The 23,803-nt window shown below is 50.4% G+C and overlaps 1 protein-coding gene across 3 annotated transcripts in view; it reads left to right on the top strand.

Annotated features, from left to right (window-relative positions):
- ANKS1A (ankyrin repeat and sterile alpha motif domain containing 1A) overlaps positions 1–23,803 on the top strand; it is a 73,593-nt gene that overhangs the window by 12,226 nt on the left and 37,564 nt on the right. For 2 of the 3 annotated variants that reach the window (XM_059487816.1, XM_059487815.1), the window contains exons 2-11: positions 3,646–3,726; positions 4,526–4,682; positions 6,456–6,518; positions 10,421–10,717; positions 11,700–11,775; positions 12,058–12,159; positions 13,377–13,472; positions 13,556–13,752; positions 15,216–15,308; positions 19,296–19,413. In XM_059487816.1, coding sequence (XP_059343799.1) covers positions 3,646–3,726; positions 4,526–4,682; positions 6,456–6,518; positions 10,421–10,717; positions 11,700–11,775; positions 12,058–12,159; positions 13,377–13,472; positions 13,556–13,752; positions 15,216–15,308; positions 19,296–19,413 — 1,280 coding nt within the window. The remainder of the gene's footprint in view (positions 1–3,645; positions 3,727–4,525; positions 4,683–6,455; positions 6,519–10,420; positions 10,718–11,699; positions 11,776–12,057; positions 12,160–13,376; positions 13,473–13,555; positions 13,753–15,215; positions 15,309–19,295; positions 19,414–23,803) is intronic. The other variant, XM_059487817.1, reaches the window with a different exon arrangement.

The raw sequence follows: 23,803 nt of genomic DNA, 5'->3' as shown, positions 1-23,803 counted from the left end.
GACAGTGCCTTGCCCCAGCAATACACTACTTGAATCTCCTCCAGCCTTGCATCAGCCATTTATTTGTTTATAAAAGCTGTTGTATTATCTGGTGGTTGGGGTGCATAAGTGGGATCCCCACTCTGTTGGAGTCCCACCATGCCAAACCCTGCCTGCTGGCAGAGTGGCTGCAGCAGTGCCTTCCTCACACTTCAGAAAAACATAAGCAGCTTCCTAACCCTGAGGCCTTGCCCAAAGGCTCTGGGTTATTTGTGTTCCCTCTGTAAGCAGGAAATTCCAGGGAGGGTCGCAGGAATCCAGTGGTTGTGTGCATGTGTGAGTGACCTGCTGTGGTGGCCCCTGGGCAATGGACTCTGGGGAATCCTCCTCCAGCCCTCACTGCCCTCCTGACACTCTGTCTCCAAGGCTTTGAGTGAAGAACACAAACATCTGGGGCCAGTGCTTTAAACTTCCTGGTGCCTTTGGGCCAAACCACTCGTGTTTCATCTTGCTTTTTGGTTTTGGGGTTTCATCTTGCTTTTTGTTTTGGGGTGTGTAAATACAGGGGTCCAACGGCCTCTGCTCTGCACAAGGACCCTGAGCTCTCCTGGTGCTTCCTTGACCCATGTTAGTGAGACCAGGAACCAGCCCCAAAGGTTCATCATTTGAGCTGAAAACACCACGTTGTTCTCCAGGCTTGGCCCTGCTTTAGCCCCTTGCCTGGCGTGGTTTGGGGAGAAAAGTCACTACTGCAGCTGGGAAGAAAGAAATGGAAAATCAGGAGGACAAACGTGGTCCTGTTTAAAGGTACTTTGGGGTTTTACTGTGACCTAAAGCATGTGCTTTCTTCAGCAGTTTTCACAAGCAGGAAGTTTTATTTAAGGCCTTGCTGAATCATAGAGCAAGAGAAAACTGAGCACAAGAAATAGTTTAAATGGAGCAGATTTTGCTGTTTTCAGAGATTTCCTGATGTCCTCAATGTTCAGTCTTAGCTGTGTTAAGCAGATGTCATCAGGAGCATCTTCAGGTGCTGCCTTGGTGCAGCAAAGGGCAGGTGAGACCTGGGTGATACCCAGAGACCACAGGGTAAAAGCAACCCCCCTCTTTGATGTGAAGGGATTTTGGGGGAATTGAGGGAGAAAAGCAATCAAAAAGCAACAGTGATCAAATTGGCTCCAGACCTGTATTTACAGCATTCTCCTGCCTGTGCTGCAATTGGGGTTTCTGTTTAGAAATCAGAAACAGCCCAAAGGCTGAGAGTTCTGGGCTTTGTGTTCTGCTTTTCTCAGCACCCTCTTTCCATACCTCAGGAGAATTGTGTGGCCTTTCTGGCACAGCTGAAGAGGAAGAGGAGGGAAGGGAGTAATGTCCTTTGCTGCAGTCCCCACATTTAAATATAAATAGTTCTCCTCTTGGATCCTTCCAGTCTGATCTTATGGGTGATTTGACCTTTCTTTGATAAAAGCTTTCTTTATTTGCAGGAATAAAAAGGCAAAGGGGAGGAGAGGACACAGCAGATGGTTTTTTTTAAAATATCTTTAGATCCTGGCAGTTGGTTTCTGCAGCACCCAGTGCTCACTGCTGGGCTCCAGCTTTGCTCCCCCTCTGAGCTCCTTGAACAAACTTTGCATTTTGCTGTGAAGCGTTGACCTGGAGATTTCTAAGGAACTGTTTTATCATGGGGACACCACGCTCCAGTGGGGACAGATGCCCCAGGCTCTGGTCCCCAGCCCTGCCCACTGCACCACTGACCCTGGTTTTCCTCATTTCATAACTTCAGCTGAAAGAAACATTTGTGTTAATTGCTGCTGGTTTTTCATGTGCTCACCCTCGAGCAGTTTGAGCTCAGCTTCCAAGCACAGCTCAGCTTAATGTGTAAAACCACGGGACGCTGGCACTGCCCAGGTTCCAGCCCAAGCAAAGGCAGCACAGGTGCAGAGTTAGAACTGCTCTAGACTGCACACAAGGCTTTCTGGCACTGGTTCTAACCATTAATTGCCATGTTAAATCCAGCAATAAATTATTTGGGCAACCACACTGCAGGAGCCCACTGCCAGGAACAAACCAGAGCTGAGTGCTGCTCAGTCCCTTCATGCTCCAGGGCTGCAGGCTGGATCAGGCAGGGCACTCCCACACTCCCTGAGTGGGGGTTTTGGTGTCTCACTGACCTTCTGCATGTGGTTTAAGCCACTGTTCCTGTGAACAACACTGGCAGTGCTGGAGGTGTGTATGGATCTGCATGTGTATCCTCCTGGAGCACAGCATGGTGTGTGGTGTGCAGGATGCCTCAGGATAAGCCTCTCATCCTTTGCAAATTGGATTTTGTGGCTCACTTGCCTGTCCTCTTGGATAAAGTTTCCCCTTAGCTGCCTCTCCTCTAGCAGAGCTCGGGTTCTTCTCTAGACTGCAAAGCCTTTTATAATGCTCTGCAGATCAGGAGTCACTTGGAAGGGACAGGGACAGACTTTCCATTTCCCACTGAAACATGCTGCAGAGTGAGCCTGCTGCTTCCTTCCCTTGTGGAGTTCCCTTGGTTTGCAGGAGATTCCCCTTGGTTTGGTTTGGTGCCTTTCCTGCTGGTGGCTCTGAGGTGCTCCTGGCTGGCAGCCCCGCAGTGATGGCTCCTGTTTTAGGAAGCCTCTGGGCCATGGGAATCGTTGTGATTTCATACTGGGGAGGAAATGGATTCCTCAGAGAAGGCCAGCTTCAAACGGAGCCACAGCTGGCTGATTTTAAACCATTTCAGCTGGGGATCACAGGGTGCTGTGAGGTTTTCCCCCCAAAGAAAACAAAGCAGGAAAATGCACCACGTTAGCATAAGTAGGATTTTCAGGGCTTGTAATAAGCCCTGTGTAATTCCTGAAAGGATGGTGTGTAAAACAGGATGATGGAGAGCTGAACAGTTCCAGTTTGCTTGTAAGAATGTACTGGTTTGAGTTTCATGCCCATTTCTGGGGGAGGGTGGTGGCCCTGGTGAGGGACAGCAGTCACCACACTCCTTCCACAGCAAGCTCAGGAGCAGCACTGGCCTCTCACTTGTGCCATTCTGTGCTGATGTGAGCAGGACACCCTGCAGGGGCTGGGGAGCAGTAATCCTTGCCAGGGTTAATACTCAAATCTGTGCTGCTTGACTTAGGAGCAGGGGAGGGGAGTTAATGCTCTCAGAAGAGACCACCTACTCTTTGGTGCAGACTGCCAACAGCTGACAGATGGAAGTGATTTTGGGACAGTGAGAAGTCAGTGTGGAATCACAGTGGTGACCAAGAGCAGACTCTGCATCCCACAGCCTTTGACTTACACCCACCCCTTGTGACTCTTGCTGTGGAGAAGGACAGTTTCCCAGAGCCACCAGAATTCTTCTGTGGGGTGGGAATTAGCAGTGGGCCGATGGTTTGCTGTCTCTTGTGGTTCAGTCTAATAGACACACTCCCTCTGAAGATGCTTTTTGGCAAGGCTGTGCATGGCTGAGGGATGTGAGCAGTGGAGCTCTGACTGGAGAGCAGGACTCAGGTGAAGCTGAGCAGTGATTCCGTGTGCTGACCCCTCTGCTCTGTGTGCTGCCCCTGACCACAGCTGTCACCCACCTTGGTGTGAGAGCTGTGCCAGCCCTGCCCTTGCCCTGCCCCTGTTTGCCTAAGTGTTCCCTGTCTGTTTTTTGTCTTGCAGCATCTGGAGGGGGCCAAACGTGAACTGTGTTGACAGCACTGGGTACACCCCGCTGCACCACGCTGCTCTGAACGGCCACAAGTGAGTCCTGTTCCCAAAACTGGGGTCACAGGGGGTGGATTTGTGCTTCCCTGGCCACAAGTGATTCCTGGGGTCACAGGGGTGGATGCTTTGTGCTTTCCTGGCCACAAGTGAGTTCTGTCCCAAGCCTGGGGTGCCAGGGGTGGATGCTTTGTGCTTCCCTTGTGTGGTTCATTCACCAGCTGAGGCTCTGGTGCAGCACTACTCCATCTTCAGGGGAAGTGGAGAATGTCAGAGCTTTGGCTGCTGGCTGATGTTACATCTCCAGATGCTGAGGTTTTCAGGCCCTTTTGTTTCTAAGCAATTTGGATGAGCTGTAACACAGTGTGAAAGGGGCTCCCCTGGTGACAGTCCCTGCAGTCTTCCTGGTGTCCAGGGTGATCTGGGCCTGCGCCACTTTACAGTTTTCTCATGTGCTTATCACATTTTTAGGTAATTTTAGTGTGGTAGATCTCGTGTTTCTTGTTGCTGCCTGAGATATTGAAAAATCAAATAGAGTTAAAATCGCTGTTCACCCTCATTGTGCTGTGTTCAGCAGAGGCTTGTGGCTGACTTCAGCCCCTGTTTAGCTCCATTAGTATGGAGTTAATGTGAATCCTCCCTGAGCTCATCTCAGCATTATTTATTTCCTTTTTTTCCATTTCTTTTGGCAGCATTTAATAGGAGCACTTAAAAATCACATGTCAAGAGGCTCTCTGAAACACTCCTGCTCAGATTAACTTTGTGTTCAGTCCTTGCTGCAGAAGGGGGGCTGTGAAACAGGGACTGAATGTCTCACTGCAGCTCCTGTCTCTTGCAGGGATGTTGTGGAGGTTCTGCTGAGGAACGACGCTCTCACCAACGTGGCAGACTGTAAGGGCTGTTACCCCCTGCACCTGGCAGCCTGGAAGGGAGATGCTGACATTGTGAAGCTCCTCATCCACCAGGGCCCTTCACACACCAAAGTGAATGAGCAGGTCTGCCTGATTTTCTCTAATGTATCATTGAATCACTTCCCTGGCATGGAGAGAGACTCCTGCAGCTGACTCCTGACCCTTCCCAAACCAGTAGCAGTGGTTGTAAGGTCCTACTTGCTGGTGGGATAGGAGGGACACTAAATCAATACATTCAGTCTGAGTTAGTGGTAGGATGAAAAGATATTTAAGTTTCATAGACGCATAATTGTGAGAACTGCTCAACACTTAGGAAGTGGTCTCCTGCTTCTGGGCTTCTAAAACTAACCCACAGTTTTCCTTTCAGCTGCTGGATAGCTGAGCAGGTTTCTAGTTCTGCAGAGGATCCATTGGCTCCCTCCTTTGGGAACTAATCCAAGCAGCTTTGTTCAGTCTCTTTGGCCGTGCTCTCTTAGCTGCTCTCCTGGCTTGTCTCTGGCACTTGCTCCAGTTCACTAATTTGTAAGTTCTAAGATAATTTTAACACTACTTGCCCCCAGACAAATCCCTCACCTAATCTTAAAGAATTATTTTTGCAATCAGGCAAGAAAAAAAAGCCTCTTGGATTTGTTCCTTTTGTCAAGCTGACAGTTTTGGCCTGGGGTGCAGAGGGAGTGAGGGGTCCATGACAGCTGTGTCCACTGCTGAGGGCTGGCTCCTGTGGAACTGCCCATGGACATCAGAGGTACCTTAAATGCCAGGGAACTTCTGAAATGCTACTGCTGGAAGGCCTAGATATTCCTGTTGTTGCAGAGTTTTGTTTACAGGAACTGGTTTCATGGATGAGCCAGCTGAGTGCTGTCACTGAGCTGCCCCTCCCTAGCACAGAGTGACAGGCCCAGACCAGTGGCTAAAGCTGCAGAGGGCTGTGCTTGTCCTGTCCCTAAGGTAGGAACATCTGCTGACCCTGGGAATCAGCTCCTAAACCACTCAGGTGTTCTTTCAGGAGGAAAGGAATAAACCAAAATAGGTTTGCCTGCCTTGGTGCCAGCAGGCTAAACCTGGATGTTCATTCCAGAGGTAATTCCCAGGTGGGTCAGACACCCCTGGCCTGAGTTCAGCTCACAGTCAGGGTGAGCAGCTCTGGAATCCCTTCTGTTGATTTGCTCCATGGTAGTTTTTCAGAAGCTGGGTAGCAAACTCCTTTCAGAGGCAGGTTTAGGAGTCCCAGTCCTCCTTTGTGGGGACCCAAGTGCCACACTGGAGTTTCCCAGGATGGGTAAATTGATGCACCAGGCTGCCCCAGGGATAACTGCTGCTAAAACATCATGGAATGAAAAATCTGGTTGTAGTGCAGCTCTCTGTCATTCCTCCACTGAGCAGGAATAAGGAGGAATGTGTGTTGTGATGTCTCTGGTGACAGTTCTCCAGTTTAGGGCTGTGTTAATCATGTCTCCAGGCACAGCTGCAGGCACTCAGTCTGATTACATGGGCTAGAATGCAGGTTGCCCAGTCAATCTGACCAGAACTGAGCGAGAGCCCACAGTGTAAATGTTCTGCTCTGAGCAGGGCAGCTAGAGGGGTGATCTTTGCAAAAGTCAGAGCTTAGTGTGATCCTTGCAGGTAATGTTTCATTAATGTCTGTTTGGTAGGAACCTGTTAAATGAGAGCAGTCAGCTGAGGAGCCTGTGCTTGGAGCCTGGTCCAGGTGACAGCAGTCCCAGCTGGAATGGCTTCTGACTGGAACAAGATGCTGTGTCCTGCCATTCCACCCCTTGGAGTCACCCATTGCTTTGTTGCTGTATCTCACCCATTTCATTATCACATTTTTTTTCTTTTTCCTCTTCCTTTTTGTAGAATGCTCTTGAGATCAAAGAACTCAAAAAGTACGGCCCCTTTGACCCATATATCAATGCCAAGGTGTGTACTTTGCTGTCAGCATTTCACTGCATCATCACTCCAGGCTGCACTCGCGTGCTTCCAGGTGCAATAATACCTGTTCACTTTGCAGCTGCTTGGGGAAAAGGAAATTGGGACCATTGATTTACTGTGGGTTTCTCTCTTCAAAGCAGTTATAGAAACATAATTAAAGGAAAGCTTTTCCTTACTTTCCTGGGGGCTCCTTCCTTGCTTAGCCTTGTAGGACTCGCAGTGATGGTCAGTTTGCTTGATTGGGCTGGATGACTTCCCAAAGGTAATGTTACCTCAACTTAATGTTCTAGGTTTTGTTTCATGTGCTGGTGTTGCTGATAAATGCAAAGAGAAGGAATTTTTTCCCCCTGCTTAACCATGGTTGCATTTTCTCTGTGGGCTGTTTGGAGTGAATTTTGATGCCTTTTCTCCTACCAAATGCATAATGCTCTGTGTTGTTTGAATGGACAGTTAATTCCTGTGGTGGTGGTGGTGGTGGGGAGAAGGGAGGGCAGTGATGTTCCTGCCTCCCTTCCCAAGTCCTCCATGTCCTGCTTATTACATCAGTCTCTCTTTCATGTTCAGTCTGTGGTGTTGTTTGACCCTCCAGCCCTGGTCTCCTGTTCCTGTTTTCTGGCCTGTTTTGCTCCTCTCTTCTTTCCAGTTTTGAGCTACAAAAGACACAACATCAGCTTGTGCAATGAGCTGAGACTGAGCTGTTGAAGAAGCTTCCTATCCAGTATTGGGATGTTGAAGATCAAATTCCTGGTGGTGGTTTCTCAGACACCATTTTTCGGTTTTATTTCTAGTGATTCTACGAGCCAGGGGTGGCAAACAATCTGTTACTCTGTCCTGAGACACCTCAGCCATGAGCCACCATGCCATAGCTGCTTCCAGCCACTTAGTTTGGATCCAGCCATCCATGGCAGAATTCTGTCTGTCAGAGTTTCCCTCTGCTTGGTCTGCAGGAGCTTAGAAACACACAGGCAGAGCTCCTGTGCTTGCTGGGAGTTAGGTGTGGTTTTCAGAGCCTTGTTTCAGGGTCACTGGTGCCCATCCTCTGAGCACAAATGTGTTCTTGTAAAGCTCATCCAAATCGGGGATTTTTGCAAAAATCCAGATAGGAATTTTATGCCTTTATGTATTCTGTGGAAACATCATGGTAGAGGAGTTCAGTTGCCTGAAAGGAGCTTCCTAAAACATTGTCAATAACCAAGTAAAATCTTACACACTCCAGTGTTGGGATGTTGAGTGAAGAAGGAATGTAAAGAGGGAATATTCAGTATTGGCAGTTTATTTAACCCTTCAGATCTTTGCAGGTCAGAAAACTTTCCCTTTTTCAAACCAAGTCTCCCTGTGCTCAGTCAGAGCTGTGTGTTGGGAGCAAGGGGTGCAGAGCAGACAGAGCACTTGAAGGGGCTGTGGATTCTCCACTGGAGCACGGGATGAGGAGCAGCAGGGCTGTGTGTGGTGAGTGCCATCACATCAGCAGGGCTTGGAACCTGTGCTGGAGCCCATAAGAAAGCAGAGCCATCCCTGCTCGTGCCCTGTTTGTGCTCTGCAGGCAGGCGTTGCTCCCAGCTCCTCTCTTCCAGCTGAGAGCTGGGGGGTGCAAGGATTCCTGCAGGAATGCAGCCCCTCAGCCCTCCTGAGTGCTTTATTTTCCTAAGTAGTTCTGAAATTTGAAGCCACGTGCCTTCTGGCAGCTGGAATGGAATTTTCCTTTTCCATCTCTGATACATCTGTAGGTCTGAGCACTCCTGCTCACTGCTCTGGTTTGTGCCTGGAGAGGTGAGGCAGGAAGGGAGCAAACTCCCTTGCCTGGAAGAACTGGAGTATTTTTGGCTGCTCGAAACTCTCCCAAAATGGAGGCAATAAAGACTCAGGCAATAGTGGGAGTTTCCACTGCACAATCTGGAATTGGGAGAGACTTGATGTGATGATTCAAGGGAGTTTATTTGCCTGGTGATCCCTGGAGGAAAGTCTGGGGATTTTTTTCTCAAGCACTGGAGCCCCAATCTGCTTAGGGAAAATTGGACTGAATTGCAGGGAAGATGAGGGAAGTCTCCAACAATTATGTTTTTAAACGATGGTGTGTTCCCATTTCTGAGCCCTCAGGCAGATGCTTGGAACTGCTGCATGCTTTAAAGCCCCCTGAGGCTGGGGAGAAAGGAGAGGGGGCAGTCCCAGCCAGGGAAATGCCCAGCAGCCAGGGCTGGCACAAGGAGCGTGTGCCCCCACAGCTCTGGGGCAGGGACTCACTGCTCAGAGGGGCTGGGGTCTTTCCACAAAGCCTGGCAGAGAGGATCCCTCGTGCCACAGGGCAGGCAGAGAGCCTGGCCCAGCTGTCCTGGGCTCCCTGATCCCTGCACTCCCACCCCATCAAAGGGGAATAATGGGATTTGCCAGCCCTGTAAATGCCCGAGGGCAGCAGTGTGAGCTGATGGGCAGGTGCGAGCTCTGATGTTCTCTACTCTGTCCCCTCTCACTCCCTGTGTATATTTTTTGTGCAGATTTCTGTATCCTGCAGTACCCCTGTCCACGTGCCTGTGCCTTCCCCCAGGATGGGGCCTGTTTGCCTTGGCCCTTCTGTGCTGGCAGTGATGCTGTGCCCCCTGTGCCCCCTCCCCTGCACGTGTCTGATTCTGCTCCTTCCCTTCCCTGCCCTGCAAACTGCAGCTGCCAGAGCCTCTCCCAGCTCCTGCTCCCTTTGCTTTGCCTGTGCTGAGAAGTGATGCAAAAGCCAGACACAAACAGGACTGCTGAGGGTGACTGAGCACCTCAGCAGGATCCGAGTGCTCGTGCAGCCTCACGAGTTTGTGACGTGGTGTAAAATACTGAGCAGTGTCCCGAGGCCTGTGTGTGCTCTCACAGCAGGCAGGGATCAAATTCCCTTCTGCAGTGGTGCTGCTGCCTCCAACAGGACAAGAACATTCTGTTTATTTTATTGGAAATTGTTAAAATGACAAACTCAACCACAAGTCTTTCAGTTGAAATGTGTAAGTGTTTGTGTTGAACTTTTTTGGAGGTTATATTGTCAGATAGTTGTTTCTAAAATGCTTAAACCAGAATCCCTTTGTGGATGACATACAGAAACTTGAAAGGAACTTAATTTGAGAAAAGGTTCTGTTAGATCCGGCGATGTTCCTCTTTTGCACCTACGCATGTGGGGTGTTGGACTGCTCATTTTTGGGCTTTGCATTGCTGGTTCTTGGTCTGGCTGCTGCTGCATGCTCTGGTTTGGGTCTGGCTTCCATCTGGGGGTGCTCCCTTGTCCCTGAGACATTGCTTCCCTCAGCTAACCTGAGCCTGGCTGGTTCCTGCAGTGGTGGAATTGCATGGTTCTCTGGTTCACAAACTGCATGGGGCTGGGTGCACCCTGTCTCTAAACAGCCAGAATTGCAGAGGTGGAATGACTTTATAACCAGGATAAGTGGGATTTGAAACAATTGAATTTTAAATCTAAAATTATGATGATAATGAAGTTCCAGCAAATAGAATTCACACAACAGGTTGCCTGCCTTTTATTTTTGTGGCACCCTGAAGTGTGGGATGCTGCCAAGACACCAGACTGCCTTTCCCAGGTGCCAGCAGCATTAATGGGAATCTGGACACAGCTGAACATCCCTTAAACTTTAGGATCCTGCCCCTGGTGCTTGGAAAGCAGGCTGGTCCATCTCTAGCCCCTCTTTCCCACAGCTGAAGTGCCTTGTTCTGGACATCCCTGAGGCTGTGGCAATGAGCTTGTGAGGGGACACTAAACACCCAGGGAGATGGTGACACATTGCTCAGACTGCTTCAGACTGGGCTCTCTGCTTCCCCACTGCTTTTTTTTTTGTCTCAGTTTTGGATTTTAACATTGGAGCAGGGCGCTGCCCCAACCCTGACGTGCTGCCCCTTGTGCCCCGCAGAACAACGACAACGAGACGGCGCTGCACTGCGCGGCCCAGCACGGCCACACCGAGGTGGTGAAGGTGCTGCTGGAGGAGCTCACCGACCCCACCATGCGCAACAACAAATTCGAGACCCCCCTGGACCTGGCGGCGCTCTACGGGAGGCTGGAAGTGGTCAAGATGCTCCTGAACGCCCACCCCAACCTGCTGAGCTGCAACACCAAGAAACACACCCCACTGCACCTGGCAGCCAGGAACGGGCACAAGGCAGTGGTGCACGTGCTCCTGGATGCTGGCATGGACAGCAACTACCAGGTACCTGCTGTGGTGGTCTCAGGATGAGGGAAGAGATTTGCAGGGGTCTCAGGATGAGGGAAGACACGAGAATGTTGACTCCATGTTTATTATTTTATGATATATATTATATTAGAACTATACTAAAAGAATAGAAGAAAGGGTTTCATCAGAAGGCTAGCTAAGAATAGAACAACAATGATAACAAAGGCTTGTGACTGGCTGAGACAGTCCAAACAGCTGGATTGTGGTTGGCCATTAATTAGAAACAGCTACATGAGACCAGTCACAGATGCACCTGTTGCATTCCACAGCAGCAGATAACCGTTGTTTACATTTTGTTCCTGAGGCCTCTCAGCTTCTCAGGAGAAAAAATCCTAAGGAAAGGATTTTTCATAAAACATGTCTGTGACAATCTGGTGTGTCTGAGCGGGGCCGGGCTGGTTGCTGGGCGTTGGAGAACTCCACCAGCCCTCGTTGCAGAAGCTGAGGAGAGCTTTGTGTTGTGCTGGGCTGTCTGTGCAGCTCTGGGCTGCTGGGGGAGGCTGCCCGGAGGGGCTGGGGTGCTGTGCATGCCTCACGCCTGTGCAGAGCCCCAGACACAGTGAGGGACACAAACACCCCATGGCCAAAGCTGTTCTGCCCTGCAGTGCTGTGAGCTCTTGATAGGCAAACGTGTCTCTTCCTATCAAGCCACTTGTGAATGTACTGTTTTCACAGCAATGGCTTGTATGTGGGTCTTGTTTTTCCTTGTCAGGACACGACCTCTTGCTGAGCTGTAGGAGGCCCTTTCTTGGTCTCTCTGATGGAACCATCCCCATTTTTCCATCCCACATCCTCGGCATTGTAATAACATTGACAGTCTGTCCTCAGCCATAAGGTAGTGCTGCCCACAGCTCGTGTACAAGGCCGTGTATTTATTGCTTCTGTAACCCTCTAAGCCATGCCTCCCTCACCATTCCCTGCTGTCTGGCTTCATGCTATGTTTCCATTTAATTTGCAGACTGAGAAAGGCAGTGCTTTGCACGAAGCTGCTTTGTTTGGCAAGACAGATGTGGTACAAATATTGCTGGCTGCAGGTGAGAGAATGTTCCCCCTTTGAAGCACTAATGTGGTGATCCCTTCGCCCAGAGCTTGAGGAAATCCCTTTCTATGCAGCAGGTTTCTCCATCCAGCTGTCAGAGCTCCTTGGAGCAGGATGTAGGAGAGGTTGGCTCTTGGAGTTTGGCTTTAGATTTGTCTCTAGAGTGCCTTTTAGCTCCCCCCAGTGCTGATCACAAATGTGACTTGATGAAATACACAAACCTGCACATAGTTAGACAATATTCTTGCTTTTGCCCTCTGTACCCCTGTGGCCACAGGTATTGATGTGAACATAAAGGATAACAGAGGCCTGACTGCTCTGGACATTGTGAGGGAGCTTCCTTCCCAGAAAAGCCAGCACATAGCAGCTCTCATTGAAGGTGGGTAATGCAGCTCTGCCTCTGGGGAGGAGGGGAAAGCTTGGGGTGCTGATTCTGCCAAGGCAGGTACAGGATATGCTTTTCTAGACCTGGAGAGTGCTGAAATCAAAGCAGTTTCAGGCTGTGTTGGAAGAACCAGTGCTGAAATGCTGGGGTGAGCTTCCCCAGACCAAATGTTTGGAGGAGGACTTGGGGGGGATTTAGGAGGATTAGCCCTTTGCTGAGAGAGTGTGGTGTGACTTTTACAGTTTAAATGGGCTTAATTGAGCTTTGTTTCGCTCACTTTAGAAGTTAATTAAAATTAAGGATAGCCTAAATCTGCTTGCAGAATGCAAAGTAACAGCTTTAGAAATGGTTCTGGTGTAACTCCCCTTTATGTGTTTGTGTAGGCAAATCACTGTCCACAGATCTCACATCCTGCTCCTCGCCTCGTCGTCAGGCTTGGGCATGGAATTTGCAGATGAGATTTACAGAAAAGGCCTTGATTACTTGTGTTTTATAAAGGAGCTTGGTCCATTGTGTCTGTCCAAATTCGGGAATGAAATGTGACATCTTGGCTAAATTCATACCTTGTAATTACGCTGTCTGCATTTCCTCTCAGCTGTGGAGAGGATCAGAAGCATTTGGAGCTGGGCTGTGTTATTCATGCTGAGCATTTGGGAGCTTTGCAGGTTCAAAGCACTTCTCAGACTTTTAACTAAGCTGTGCCTGTGAGGCTGGAATGTTTGAGCTTTATTCTGAAACTGAAGACAAAGATGGGCTTTAAAACTGAAGGTGTTGCAGATAAAGGCTGTTAGTTTTCCCCAGGAGGGAGCTGCTGTTGGATGTTACATCAGCTGAATGTTTCTGGCTTTGTCTGTGGTTGGGGGCTGCAGCTGGAATTGGTTTCTCTTGTAATGACTCTGTTCAGTGATGGAGTTTGTGTCTACAACACGAATTTGCTCCGTGACTCTGTGTCCGTGCAGCAGCTTTGCAGCTTTCTGATTAAAGACTCTGAAAGTTCAAAGTGCCATCCCTCCCCTTGTGCCTGTGATTAAAGAGGCTGCCTGCTTCTATTTTGGGATCTGAGCTGCAAGTTTTAATAATGTTATTTTTTTTTGGACACTTAATAAGCTGACAGTTGGCCTTCCACCCACGAGGGAGGAAGCGCCATGTGCTGAAGGGGACAGAAAGCCAGATGGATGTGAGCTGACCCTGTCCCCCCAACCCCCTTGCAGATTACACCGTTGGGAAGAAAAGTGCCAAAGCTGTGGAGAAATCTGCTCCAGCCCCGCTCGCTGCAGCCACCGATCCCCCGGGCCGGACGTCTCAGGGTGGGCATCACCAGCATTCCCCTCCCTGCCAGCACCGAGCCAGGACATCCAGGGACAGTGCCATCTCTCTCTTCCCCCTGCAGGTGATGTGGACAAAGCTGTGACAGAGCTGATCATGGATTTTGATGTGAACCCCGAGGAGGAGAGCCCCTATGAGGCTCTGTACAACGCCACGTCCTGCCACTCCCTGGACAGCCTGGCCAGCGGGAGATCGTCCGACCGCGAGTGTGGGAGCAAGGAAGCTGAGCCCAGCGGCCTCAAGGCAGCTGCAGTCAGGCCTGTATGTACCTGTAGGTGCTTGCCTCAGAGGCACAGGGGGCTGACCTGTTCTGCAGCAGGCTGCCCAAGCTTGAGGAAATGTTTAAATCCTTCCCTGACATTGATGAGAGCAGGCTGGTGTCTCCCCTTCCCTACCCTGCTCACAGGGATTGCCTAAAAGCAGAAAAGCAGCCACTTCTTCATTTCGCTTTGTGTTGCATCCTTCTGTTTTCTGGCAATGCACTATTGCCAGTGAAACTTGGTCTGTCAGTCGATTGCATTTTGCAGAAGGGCTGACTCCTTGTCCTGAAAAATGTTCTGGAGGCTTGTGTGGAGCATCTTCTTATGGCTTACTGCTTTACCACAGCTAAGGCTCTCAGGAAATTATCTGTAATAACCTCTTGGAAACTAGTTGGCAGTGGAAGGGTTTTTTTTTTTGTGTATTACTTGCAGAGCTCTGTAGAGGGTACTCCAGGCTTTACAAAGCAGCACAGAGCTCCTGGAACTGTCCCCAGAGAAGTCTTCCTCACCTTCTGTCAGCTGCATCTGCTGCCCTGGTAGCAATCAGCAGGAAGGCTGCTGTGGGGCAGATGGGACACGAGCCCTGCAGTGCTGGGTCAGCTTCAGGCTCTGCGTTCTGGTTGGTTTTCCAAAGCCTGCTCTGTGGAGGTGGTTTTAGACAAAAGGCAGAGCAGCAGTGAGCAATTAAACTGCTGGGGGCACAGTAACCATGGTTTCCCCTCTGTGCAGAGAGGTGCAGCCTTTGGCTTGTGCTGAGAGCAACAGAATAGAAATGAGACATAAGCTTTGGATGGGGGACATTTTGGGCAGATCTCTCAGGTGTGCAGTACCAGGCTGTCCTGTTACTGATCAGATCTTGTCATTGTCCTGTGCTGATGGTGTCTGGTGTGAAAGGAGCTCAGTTCTGTCACAAGTAAGGAAAGAGGAGAGCTGAACTGCAGTGAAAAGAGAGCAGGAAGAGGGACTCAGTAGCTGGCTGAGTGTGAGCAGTGCAGCTCTGCTGCTCCCTTGGCCATTAGATGGAGCTGTGGCTGGGCGGGAGGTGGCCCTGGGAGCAGCTCCAGCTGCCCAGTTGCAATCCCGGGATATCGGAGGAGAGCAGTGCAGCTTAGTTTCTTGATCCCTAGAGTTTTCCACTATAAAAGGTGCCCTGGCATCAGTTTCACTAAGCCACAAGCCCTTTCTTCTGATTAGTTCATTGCTCACTGCCTTGTGTAATGCTGTGGAGATGCAGGTGTGGGTTTAAGCGAGACCAGTGGGACAGGATCAGTGTCCTGAGGAAGAGGAGGAGAGAAGGCAGCAGCCATTGCCCAGCTGTGGGCTGTTAGGGCTGAACTTCTCCACCAAGATTAATTTTAAGAGATGTTTGCTGCACCCACAGCAGTGTGGCCATAGAGCTGGGGGGCAGAAGGGATGAGCTGGGGGGCAGAAGGGATGAGCTGACAGTGTCTGTCTCACCTGCAGAGAGAACGCCCTCCCCCGCCAGCCAAGCCCCCGCCTGATGAAGAGGAGGAGCAGAATGTGGAGAAGAAGACAAGCCACAGTGCTCCCTGTGAGGTACATGGGGCTTGCTCTGGGGTGTTTCATGGGAGAGTGGTTTAAACATCAGTTTTAATAGTTTGGGAGGAGCCAAGGGTGCTGCTACCTCCTGTGCTCGTTGGGCTGTGGATTGAAGCATTCCCTCACTCAGCACTGCTGCTGTCCCTTACCATGGGAACTTCCTTTGTCCGCTTCTTCCAGGGCACCTCAGAGTTGACCTTCAGCCTTACTTTCCTATTCTTGGCTGAGAATTCCCTTGGGGAGAGATTTTTCTGACCCTCGTTGTGATGTGGACCATTGCCCTCTAGTAATGATCCCACCACAGGCATCTTCAGTTGGACTGAAGCACAGAGGGGCTGTGAGTTGCTGCTTCCTCTGAGCTCCCAGCTGTGGAGGAGCTGCTCGGGCTTGTGGGTCCCACTGACATGAGCAGGGATCAGGAGCTTGAATTCAGCTGAGGATGTGGCCCAGCACGTGTTAAAGCTGCCTTCTGCAGGGGTCAGTGGTGTGAGCTGCTTTCTGATGGAACTCAAGCTCTCCCATTTCATTTTGTTGCTGCTGGGATTTCCTGTTGCTCACCTTATTCACCTGCTGTGAAGCTTAGATGTAAGAACTCCCCAGGAGACATGGTTGTGGGAAACCACAAGTGTGCTTTGGCACCTTCTGCTGACACCCAGGAAAACCTTCAAAGCAAATCCAAATCCTGTGGATTTCTGTGCTCTCCCAAAGGCAGTGGGCTGTGTGTGAAGCTCGTGGAGCGTGTGCCACCTCTGCTGTCAGAGCAGGCTCTGGTTCTGCAGGTGCTTTCTTTGGGTGTGCTGATCTGCTGGAGTTCTGCAAGGCATAAATGAGCTCTGTTTTCTGGAGAGTGTCAAATCCAGATGAGACACGGGTGAACATGGCCTGCTGCAGTGGAACTGACTGCAGAGAGGGAGTAAACTCTGAGCTGTGTGTGAGCAGGGAAACTGGGATGTGACATTGTGGACTGATCAAATGCAGGGGGTGGTAACCAGTCCTGTGCCTGGCTCTGGCAGAGGAGAGCTGGGCAGCAGGTCATGGAGTAATTGGGAAGCAGAACTTGTTTATAACAATAAACACGGGGAGAGAAACGTGCCCTGACCATTCCTGCTGAGCTTTCTGGCCATGTTTAATTACCAAACACCTGCTGTGTTGTCCTGCCTTTAATGGCTTTGGAAGCACAATCCATTTAAGGGAATCTTGCTGGCAAAGGGCAGAGTGACTCGCTGGAGAGACCTTGATTTGTGACCAACTTCAGTGACAAAACTTACAGGCAGCATGTGGCTGCCTGGAAATGACCTATTGGACATACTGATGAGGAGTTTGGGGCTGATCCTTTTACTTTGCTTGTTCCTCCTGGCCTGCTCTGCTTTCTGACTCTTGCCCATCTTTTATCACCTCTCCCTGGGCCAGGCAGGTGTGCACATGCTCCAGGAACGCTGTAAACATTCTGCTGCAGCATCCCAATCTGCCACCTTCTAGCCCTGCTCTCCCATTGGAGCCAGGACATTTAGTCATTGAGTATTCTGGGGTTGGGCCAAACTCCAGTTTTCCAAAGTAGTCTTTTTATTCCTTGCCAAGCTGGGGCTATCACTCAAAGCAGATGAGCGTAAACAAGAAACTTCACTTTCATCACGGAAAAGCGTTGGTACAAACAGGCAAAGGAGCTGATTGTTTGGAGGTGCTTGAGTGGTGCCTTTCACTATCTGCAGAAACCTTCTGGGTTTGGAGCTGAGTAAGAGTCTGCACTGTCAAATTAAACCAGTTCCAGTTGTTTACTGCTTGTCTCCAGAAGGGAAGTGCAGATCAAGGACGAGGCGCCGCGTTGGCTCCACGAGCTTGGTCTGCAGCTCTGGGGAGGGAGAGGAGAGGAAGAGATGAGTTACCCTTTAAAAAGTCTTTCAAACTCCTCTGCTGTGGATTAAGTATACCTTAAAGAGCATCCTCATTATTCACAGCATCTTGTTTTTGGGCTTTGCTAGCAATGAACATTTTTACATGCAAACAACATGGCTGAAGAACTAAAAGCTGAATTGGAAGAAAGCTTTACTTGGTGGTGCTGCTCCTGGTCACAAAGCCCACAGAGCAAGCAGGGCTCTCCAGCAATGGTCTTTGTTTTGAGTGAATTTGAACCTAGAACACTGTTTAGAGCTTGGAAGGATGAGAGGTGGAGAAAGTCAAGTGTCACCAGGCCTGTGAAAGTTCAGAGTAGAAGCTGGGAACTCTGTGCTGCTGGAGAGCTTCTGCCTTTGCTGCATTTAAAGAGGGCAGCACAGGAATCATCATCCACAGGAATGTCAGGAGAGCACAGGGCCTGGCTGAAGGTCCAGGCTGCTGCTGTGCTAACAGGCTGCTGCTGGGCAGGATTTTTACAAGATCACTGTCAAGAACCTCTCACCTGCTGTTCTGGTCTGACAGTTTTGTGCCACCATCTGGTCAGAATTTTTCCCTAATTTGCTCATTATGAGCTCCTTCACCTGGAAAGGAGCAGGTCTGCCTGGCAGCTCTTGCTCAAAGCAAGTAGAATAAATAAATATGTCCCATGCCAGACATGGCCCATTTCCTTCCATTGGGAAAGTCACATTAAAAGCCAGGTTGGTTTGTGCAGAACAGCACATGGATGTCAGAATCCTCTGTGCTGCTGACTCTTGGGTGTCTCTCCAAGACTCCTTTAAGCTTCCAGAGCTCCTGGCTGAGTTGCAGTCAGGTAGGCACCAGTTTGCCCTTGGAGCAGCTCTGGTGCTCTCATTTTGGGGAGAAGCAGGAGCTGTGCTCTGCTGGTGAGGCAGTGGCAGGTCCAGGGGTCTGAGCAGTAGGAGCCCTCACTGGGGGCACATTTTGTTCAGACCTGCTGTTCCCTGTCCTGGCAGCAGGTAGGGATTATTTGCTTTCTGCCTTGGGTTTGTCCCACTGTGGTTGGGGACAGTCACACGTGGGGTCACAGAGTGGTTTGGGCTGGAAGGGACCTTCGAGATCATCCAGTCCCAAGCCCTTGTCATGGGCTGGGACACCTTCCACTCAACCAGGTTGCTCCAAGCCCCATCCAGCCTGGCCTTGAACACTTCCAGGGCATTCACAATTTTCTCTCTCTCCATGCCCCTCCCCAGCTCTCTTAGAGCCTCTTAGGGTGCATTCCTGGTCATGTTGAGCTCCTGGGACAGCGTTGCATCAATCTGCCAGGGTCTGGCCAGGAGATGGTGCTGAAAGGCAGCTGACTGTGCTGGCAGGGTGCCCTGTGGCCAGTTTAGCCCCTTCAGCACTGGGATGGCACACGAGGGTATCCAGTGCATCCTTGGCATCGGTGCAGACCAACACGTGCGAGTGCAGCACGACTTGTCTGGATCCTGCACCAAAACCTCAGCCCTGCACATGGCTGGTGGCTTTCCACAACAGCTCAGGGAGAGTCTGCCAGGGTTACAAACCAGCTCTAAGTAGAGGCCTTGGGGGATTTAAATGAGCACAATCACTGCTGCACATCCTGAAGTTAAACTGAGTTCATACAGTGCTGCCTGAGGACTCTTTAGCTCTGAATATGCCATACATCCTGAGGTCACAAATGCAGATCTCAGATGCCTGAGAGGGTGGCAGGGATTTGGGCTTTTGTTCTTTTCAGCCCTGTCCTAATAGGGCCGGCAGCTAAAAAGTGAATGACTGCAAATTCCAGTGGCAACAGCGAGTCTGAGATGGGATGAACAGGAATAACGGCCTCAGCTCTTTTCTCCCTCCAGGCTGTCTGCAGCCCTTGCTCAGTTGGTCAGTGCTGGAAAGCCGTCAGCAGCCAGAAATACTAAAAATTAAAGGGTTTTGGGTGGGTTTTTTGAGGGGGTTAAAAAAACCCAAAGGGGAGTATTACATTTTGGCTCACACTCCACAGTGAAGGTGTTGCCTCTGCCAATTCTTTGCTTAACCCCTGGCATAGGGGCTGTGGGGTTTATGCTCTACAAAGCATTGCTTTGCAGAGCACCACATTGTGCTGTTCTTCATCAGGCCTCTGCTGCCCGGGGGAAGAGCAGGGGAAGTGGAGCTGAGGAAGAGGAACACCCCTACGAGCTGCTGCTTACAGCAGAAACTAAAAAGCCGGTTGCAGTGGACAGGAAAACAAAAGGTGAGTGACCATCCAAAAAGCAGAGCTGTTTGCTTGCATGTGCTTCAGGAAGACACGAGGGCAGAGGGCAAGTGGAACAATGAAAGTCTCTGCAGGGTGGGGGCTGGAGGGTGATTGTTGTGTTTCCTGGTAATCTCAGTGTGAAGGAGAGCTCTGAGCGTTCCTGTACAGAGTGTACACAGAGGAAGGGCAGCTCTGCTGTAGGACAGTTCAGAGATTGCAAGGATCTGCTCTGTGAGCTCAGAAATGCCCAGATCTCATGCCTGGCCAAGCAAAGGCAGAGGGTGAGAGGCTGGAGGCTGTGCCTCTGCCAGGGATGATGAGCAACACGAGTGTTCCAGTGAGCCGTGTTCTCCATCCAGCTGGCGCTGCAAGTTTCTGCTGTCCTGCTGTAAAATCAACATCCTGCTCTGTGCTAGAGCTAATTTGAGATGGAAACTAACAGGAGGAAAACAAAAATGTGTAGAGCAAGAACTAGAACTGGCTGAGAGCATGGAGTACACAGGTTGATATTGAGGCAGTTTCTCCTCATCCTGAAGGACCTCTGAGCATCTGGGAACACCTTGTCTCTTGTGTTTAGCTGTTGTTGGCTTTTTGGCTTTCCTTCAACAATAACAACAAAAGATTTGTTTAGAGGGAAAAGATTTCCGCTTTATTCAGAAGTCCTGAGCAGGAATTTGGGTGGATTTAGTTTGGGCTCTCACACTGGAGCCCCTCTGCCTCTGAGGATGGACAGGGCTAACAAGGACTTGAGGTGATGCCTCATTGAGTGCTTTGTCAGACCTGTAGCATGATAGCTCTCATTGCTCAGGTCCTGCTGCTCTCCTGGCTGCTCCACGGTGGCACAGGAGGTCATTGTGTTCCCACCAGCACTTGCCAAAGCCCCTCACTGCCAGAGGAAAGTTATGGGAGCTTTTCAGGTTGGTGCTTTCAGTCTGGGCCAGGAACAATCCTTGGGCAACAGCCACTGAGGGCCTTCAGGCTTTCAGCTATTGCTGGTTATTCCAACTGCTCCACTCCTTCCCCTGGCTGCACTGCCCAGGCTTGATTGGTGAGAGTGGAGGTATATCCTAATTCTGTGTCAGCTTAAAATAAATCCTCAGAGTAAGGCAGCTGCCTGTTCCTTATGCTGATCTCTTCCCCTGAACTCCTGAAGACAGGAGAGGTTGCAGGAAGATCTTTATGGATCTAGAGCAGAGTCCCATCTTTTGATGCACAGTTGGAAAGATCAAAGCTGTGACTTCATGGTTTGCACTCCATGGAAAGTGTTGGTAACAAGCCTGGAGCCCTTCCCACTGTTACAGTGGGAGAAATCTAAGGATGCAGCTGAGTTTTTCCTCATCTTCCCTGTCTTTCCCATTCTATAAATGCAGTCAGCACTGTGGTTGATGGTGGAGGGAGAAGATAAATTTAAGGAGTGGCAGAATTAAGCAAGAGTTGAGGGAGAGACCAAAACCTTACTTGGGGTGTTGGAGAATTTTCCCACCTCTGGGTCAGAAGAGTCCTGGAGCATCCAGGGCAGCAGCAGCTCAATCCCAAGGCACAGAACAGGCTGGAGCATGGCTTTGAACTGTTCCTTGGCTCTCAGACTGAGGGTCTGGAGCAGCCTTTGGTCAGGAGAGGAGGGCTTGGGTTCCTGTGGCTGTTGAAAGGGCGTTTCAGGGCAGCAGGAAGGCTGAATTTCAGGCATGTGGGTTTAATGGTGCCTTTCATCTCTGATAGCTGCCTTTGTTCCTCTGGCTGCCAGTTGTCCTGTGTCCAGCCAGCAGATGAATGTGGCATTATCCACTGGCTTTGGTGGCCTTTGTGTGTGTTAGAGCAGCTCGCTGTCACATGCTGGAGCACTGGGAGAGGTTGGCCTCATGTTTTGGGCAGAGTATCAGAAGTGGTTTGAGCCAAATGCTCTCCCGTCCACTTTGGTGTGCAGTCACATGCCTGAAGTCAGGGCACTCAGGCCCTCTAACAGGGTGTGAAATTAAAGCAAAAGAGGAGGAATGTGTGTGGAGTGACCAGGAGGTTTCTCAGCTCCCGCTGCCTCCAGAGAGACCTAAGGGAGGGTGAAAAGATTTGAGTTTTGAGCTGTTTGTCTTCTCAGGAGTCACACCCAGGTGTTGTCAGCAGTGACCAGCTGCAGGTAGGACTCACTTGGTGCCTTCTGGTAGATATTACAGACTGATACTTGTTGAGGTTGTTCTGTGCTACTTCCATAGGAGGTCCAGCTTGAAGTCCCCACTTTGCCCTTCCTGCTGTAAGAGATTTTCTATGTGGTTGTGCTGGTTCAGCCAGCACAGTGTGACTGTGCTACTACCCAGAGAGCTGGAATGAGCCAGCAATAAAGTCAGAACAGAGAGACTGAAAGAAATTCTTTTCTGAGAGCCAGAATGGCTGCTGAAATAGCAGGGTGGATATTGCTGGGGGAGTTCTGTGGGGACACTTGGTTAATGCAGGAAAAGATTTGGGGACAGCCCACAGCCTACATGTCCTCATGGTATTACCTTGGACAGAGGACAGACCTCTGTCCCACATCCCAGGCCCAAGCCTTTGTTTCTGCTCTCATGGTGTTGTGCAGAATCATATTAATGCTCTCTCTAAGCAGGGCAGTGTCTCATTGCCCTTTCTGAAGTGGGGAGTACAAAACAGCACAAATTCAGGTGAATAAACTCTGCTGGAGTGGCTGAGCTTGGTGAGGTTAACACAGGAGTGTGCCATCCTCAGCTGGGCTCCACATGAGGCTGTGGAATGGGGCTGTGTTTCAGTCCTGTTGTAGGTAAATGATATTTTTGCACCCCTCAAAGCCAGCTTCTTCCTCTGGCCTTGTTTCACAGGAGGGAGGTTTGCCTGCTCCTCACTTGACAAATTCTGGCATGATGTAACATGGGCAGCCTTTTCCATGTGCAGATCAGAGGCTGCTGTGTGCCCTCACTAATTTTAAGGTTGGGGAGCTTGAGCAGGCAGCAGCTGCAGGAACAGCTTCACTGTCCTAATCCAGGGTTGTGAGACAAATCCTGCTGTTGATATAGAGGGAAAGAAATCCAGTGGAGGCAGGGTGGTTACAGCTTAGTGTGGAGTGTTTAGGGAAGTGCTTCGTATCTGGAGAGCTCAGGCTGCTGGCAGGGAAGCTCTTGCTGGAATTCTCCCTGGGATGCAAACAGTCTGCACCCAGGAAGGGCTCCTGATCCCAGGAAGGGTTGGGAGCAGCCTCTCCTGTGGGTGAGACCTGCAGCAGGCTGAGGCTGAAAAAGGCAGGATCTGTCAAATGATCTGTGCTGGGGGGTAAAATCAGTGAAGGGAGCTGGGCAGGAGTCCCTGGGGGACTAGGGACCCTTCCTGAGTGTAACTCACATGAAACTGGAAGAGGAGGATTCTTTCAGATCCCCTGGAAGGAGGGGCCTGGAGAGCCCTGCATGTTCCTGCTCCATGCACCTCAGTGACAAAAAGACTGAGAAGACTTTCTACATTAGTTCTGTCTGCAGCTTTCAGGGCAGGCTCCGAAATGTCTCCTTCAAGATGTTTCTCACAATTTCTGAGCGAGTGCTGTTGCGCTCGCTCCATCCCTTCCTTCCCTGGCAGCTCCCTGTGTTTCAGAGTCCCTCTTAGCTCACAGATGAGTGGGTGGCTGGGATTCCTGTCCAACAGGAGCCCTTTTGTGAGGTGCTGGAGCTGGATTTGGAGCACTTTGTTCTGGCTGGACTCAAGTGTTGCAGCACGTGGCACAAACTTTGGCCAGCTGCCTCTCTGCCTGCAGCAGAAATGTCACTAAAGGTTCAGCTGGGCATGGAAGAAATGGTTTCCAAGGAAGGGAAGAGGTTGGGAAGAAAAACTACAAAAGTTTTTCTTTCCCCACAGGTTTATTGACTGTCCCATCACTGCTGTCTTGCTCACCTCTCTGTGGCTTTGCATTAGTACCAGTCTGTCCTGTGAATGCAGCCCATCTGATCTGCTTTGAGGTTTGTCCTCTGAGGTTTCTCTCCAGCACTGGAGCTTCAGAGCTTTATGCAAAGTAGCTGGGTTTAGTCTGGCCTTGTAATCTGGGGTGCTGCTGCTGGTGCCTCTCAGGCAGCCCTGGGACCTGCCTCCCCCTTGGCAGCTCCAGTCACAGAACTGGTGGTTTATGTGCCTGTGCAAGAGAGTCAACAACTACTTCACTGTCCTGGAATCTCTAACTCATAGGATCCAGGATGAGATAATCCCTCACATCACTTGATCCCAGTGAGGGCTGTGGCTGCTCCTGGCCTTCCTGTGCCTGTGGGAGGGACTCATCATCCTCACCAGGCACGGGGTACCTGGGACCCCCACACAAAGGCAAATGACTAATTCAGCCCTTTCCTGCCCAGTTCTGGTGTGAGGACAGACCACAAAGCCCAATGGGTATTGATGTTTGAAAATCCCC

This window comes from Ammospiza nelsoni, chromosome 23, assembly GCF_027579445.1.
Source record: "Ammospiza nelsoni isolate bAmmNel1 chromosome 23, bAmmNel1.pri, whole genome shotgun sequence".
NCBI lineage: Eukaryota > Metazoa > Chordata > Aves > Passeriformes > Passerellidae > Ammospiza > Ammospiza nelsoni.
This window is presented reverse-complemented; position numbering and strand designations above follow the sequence as displayed.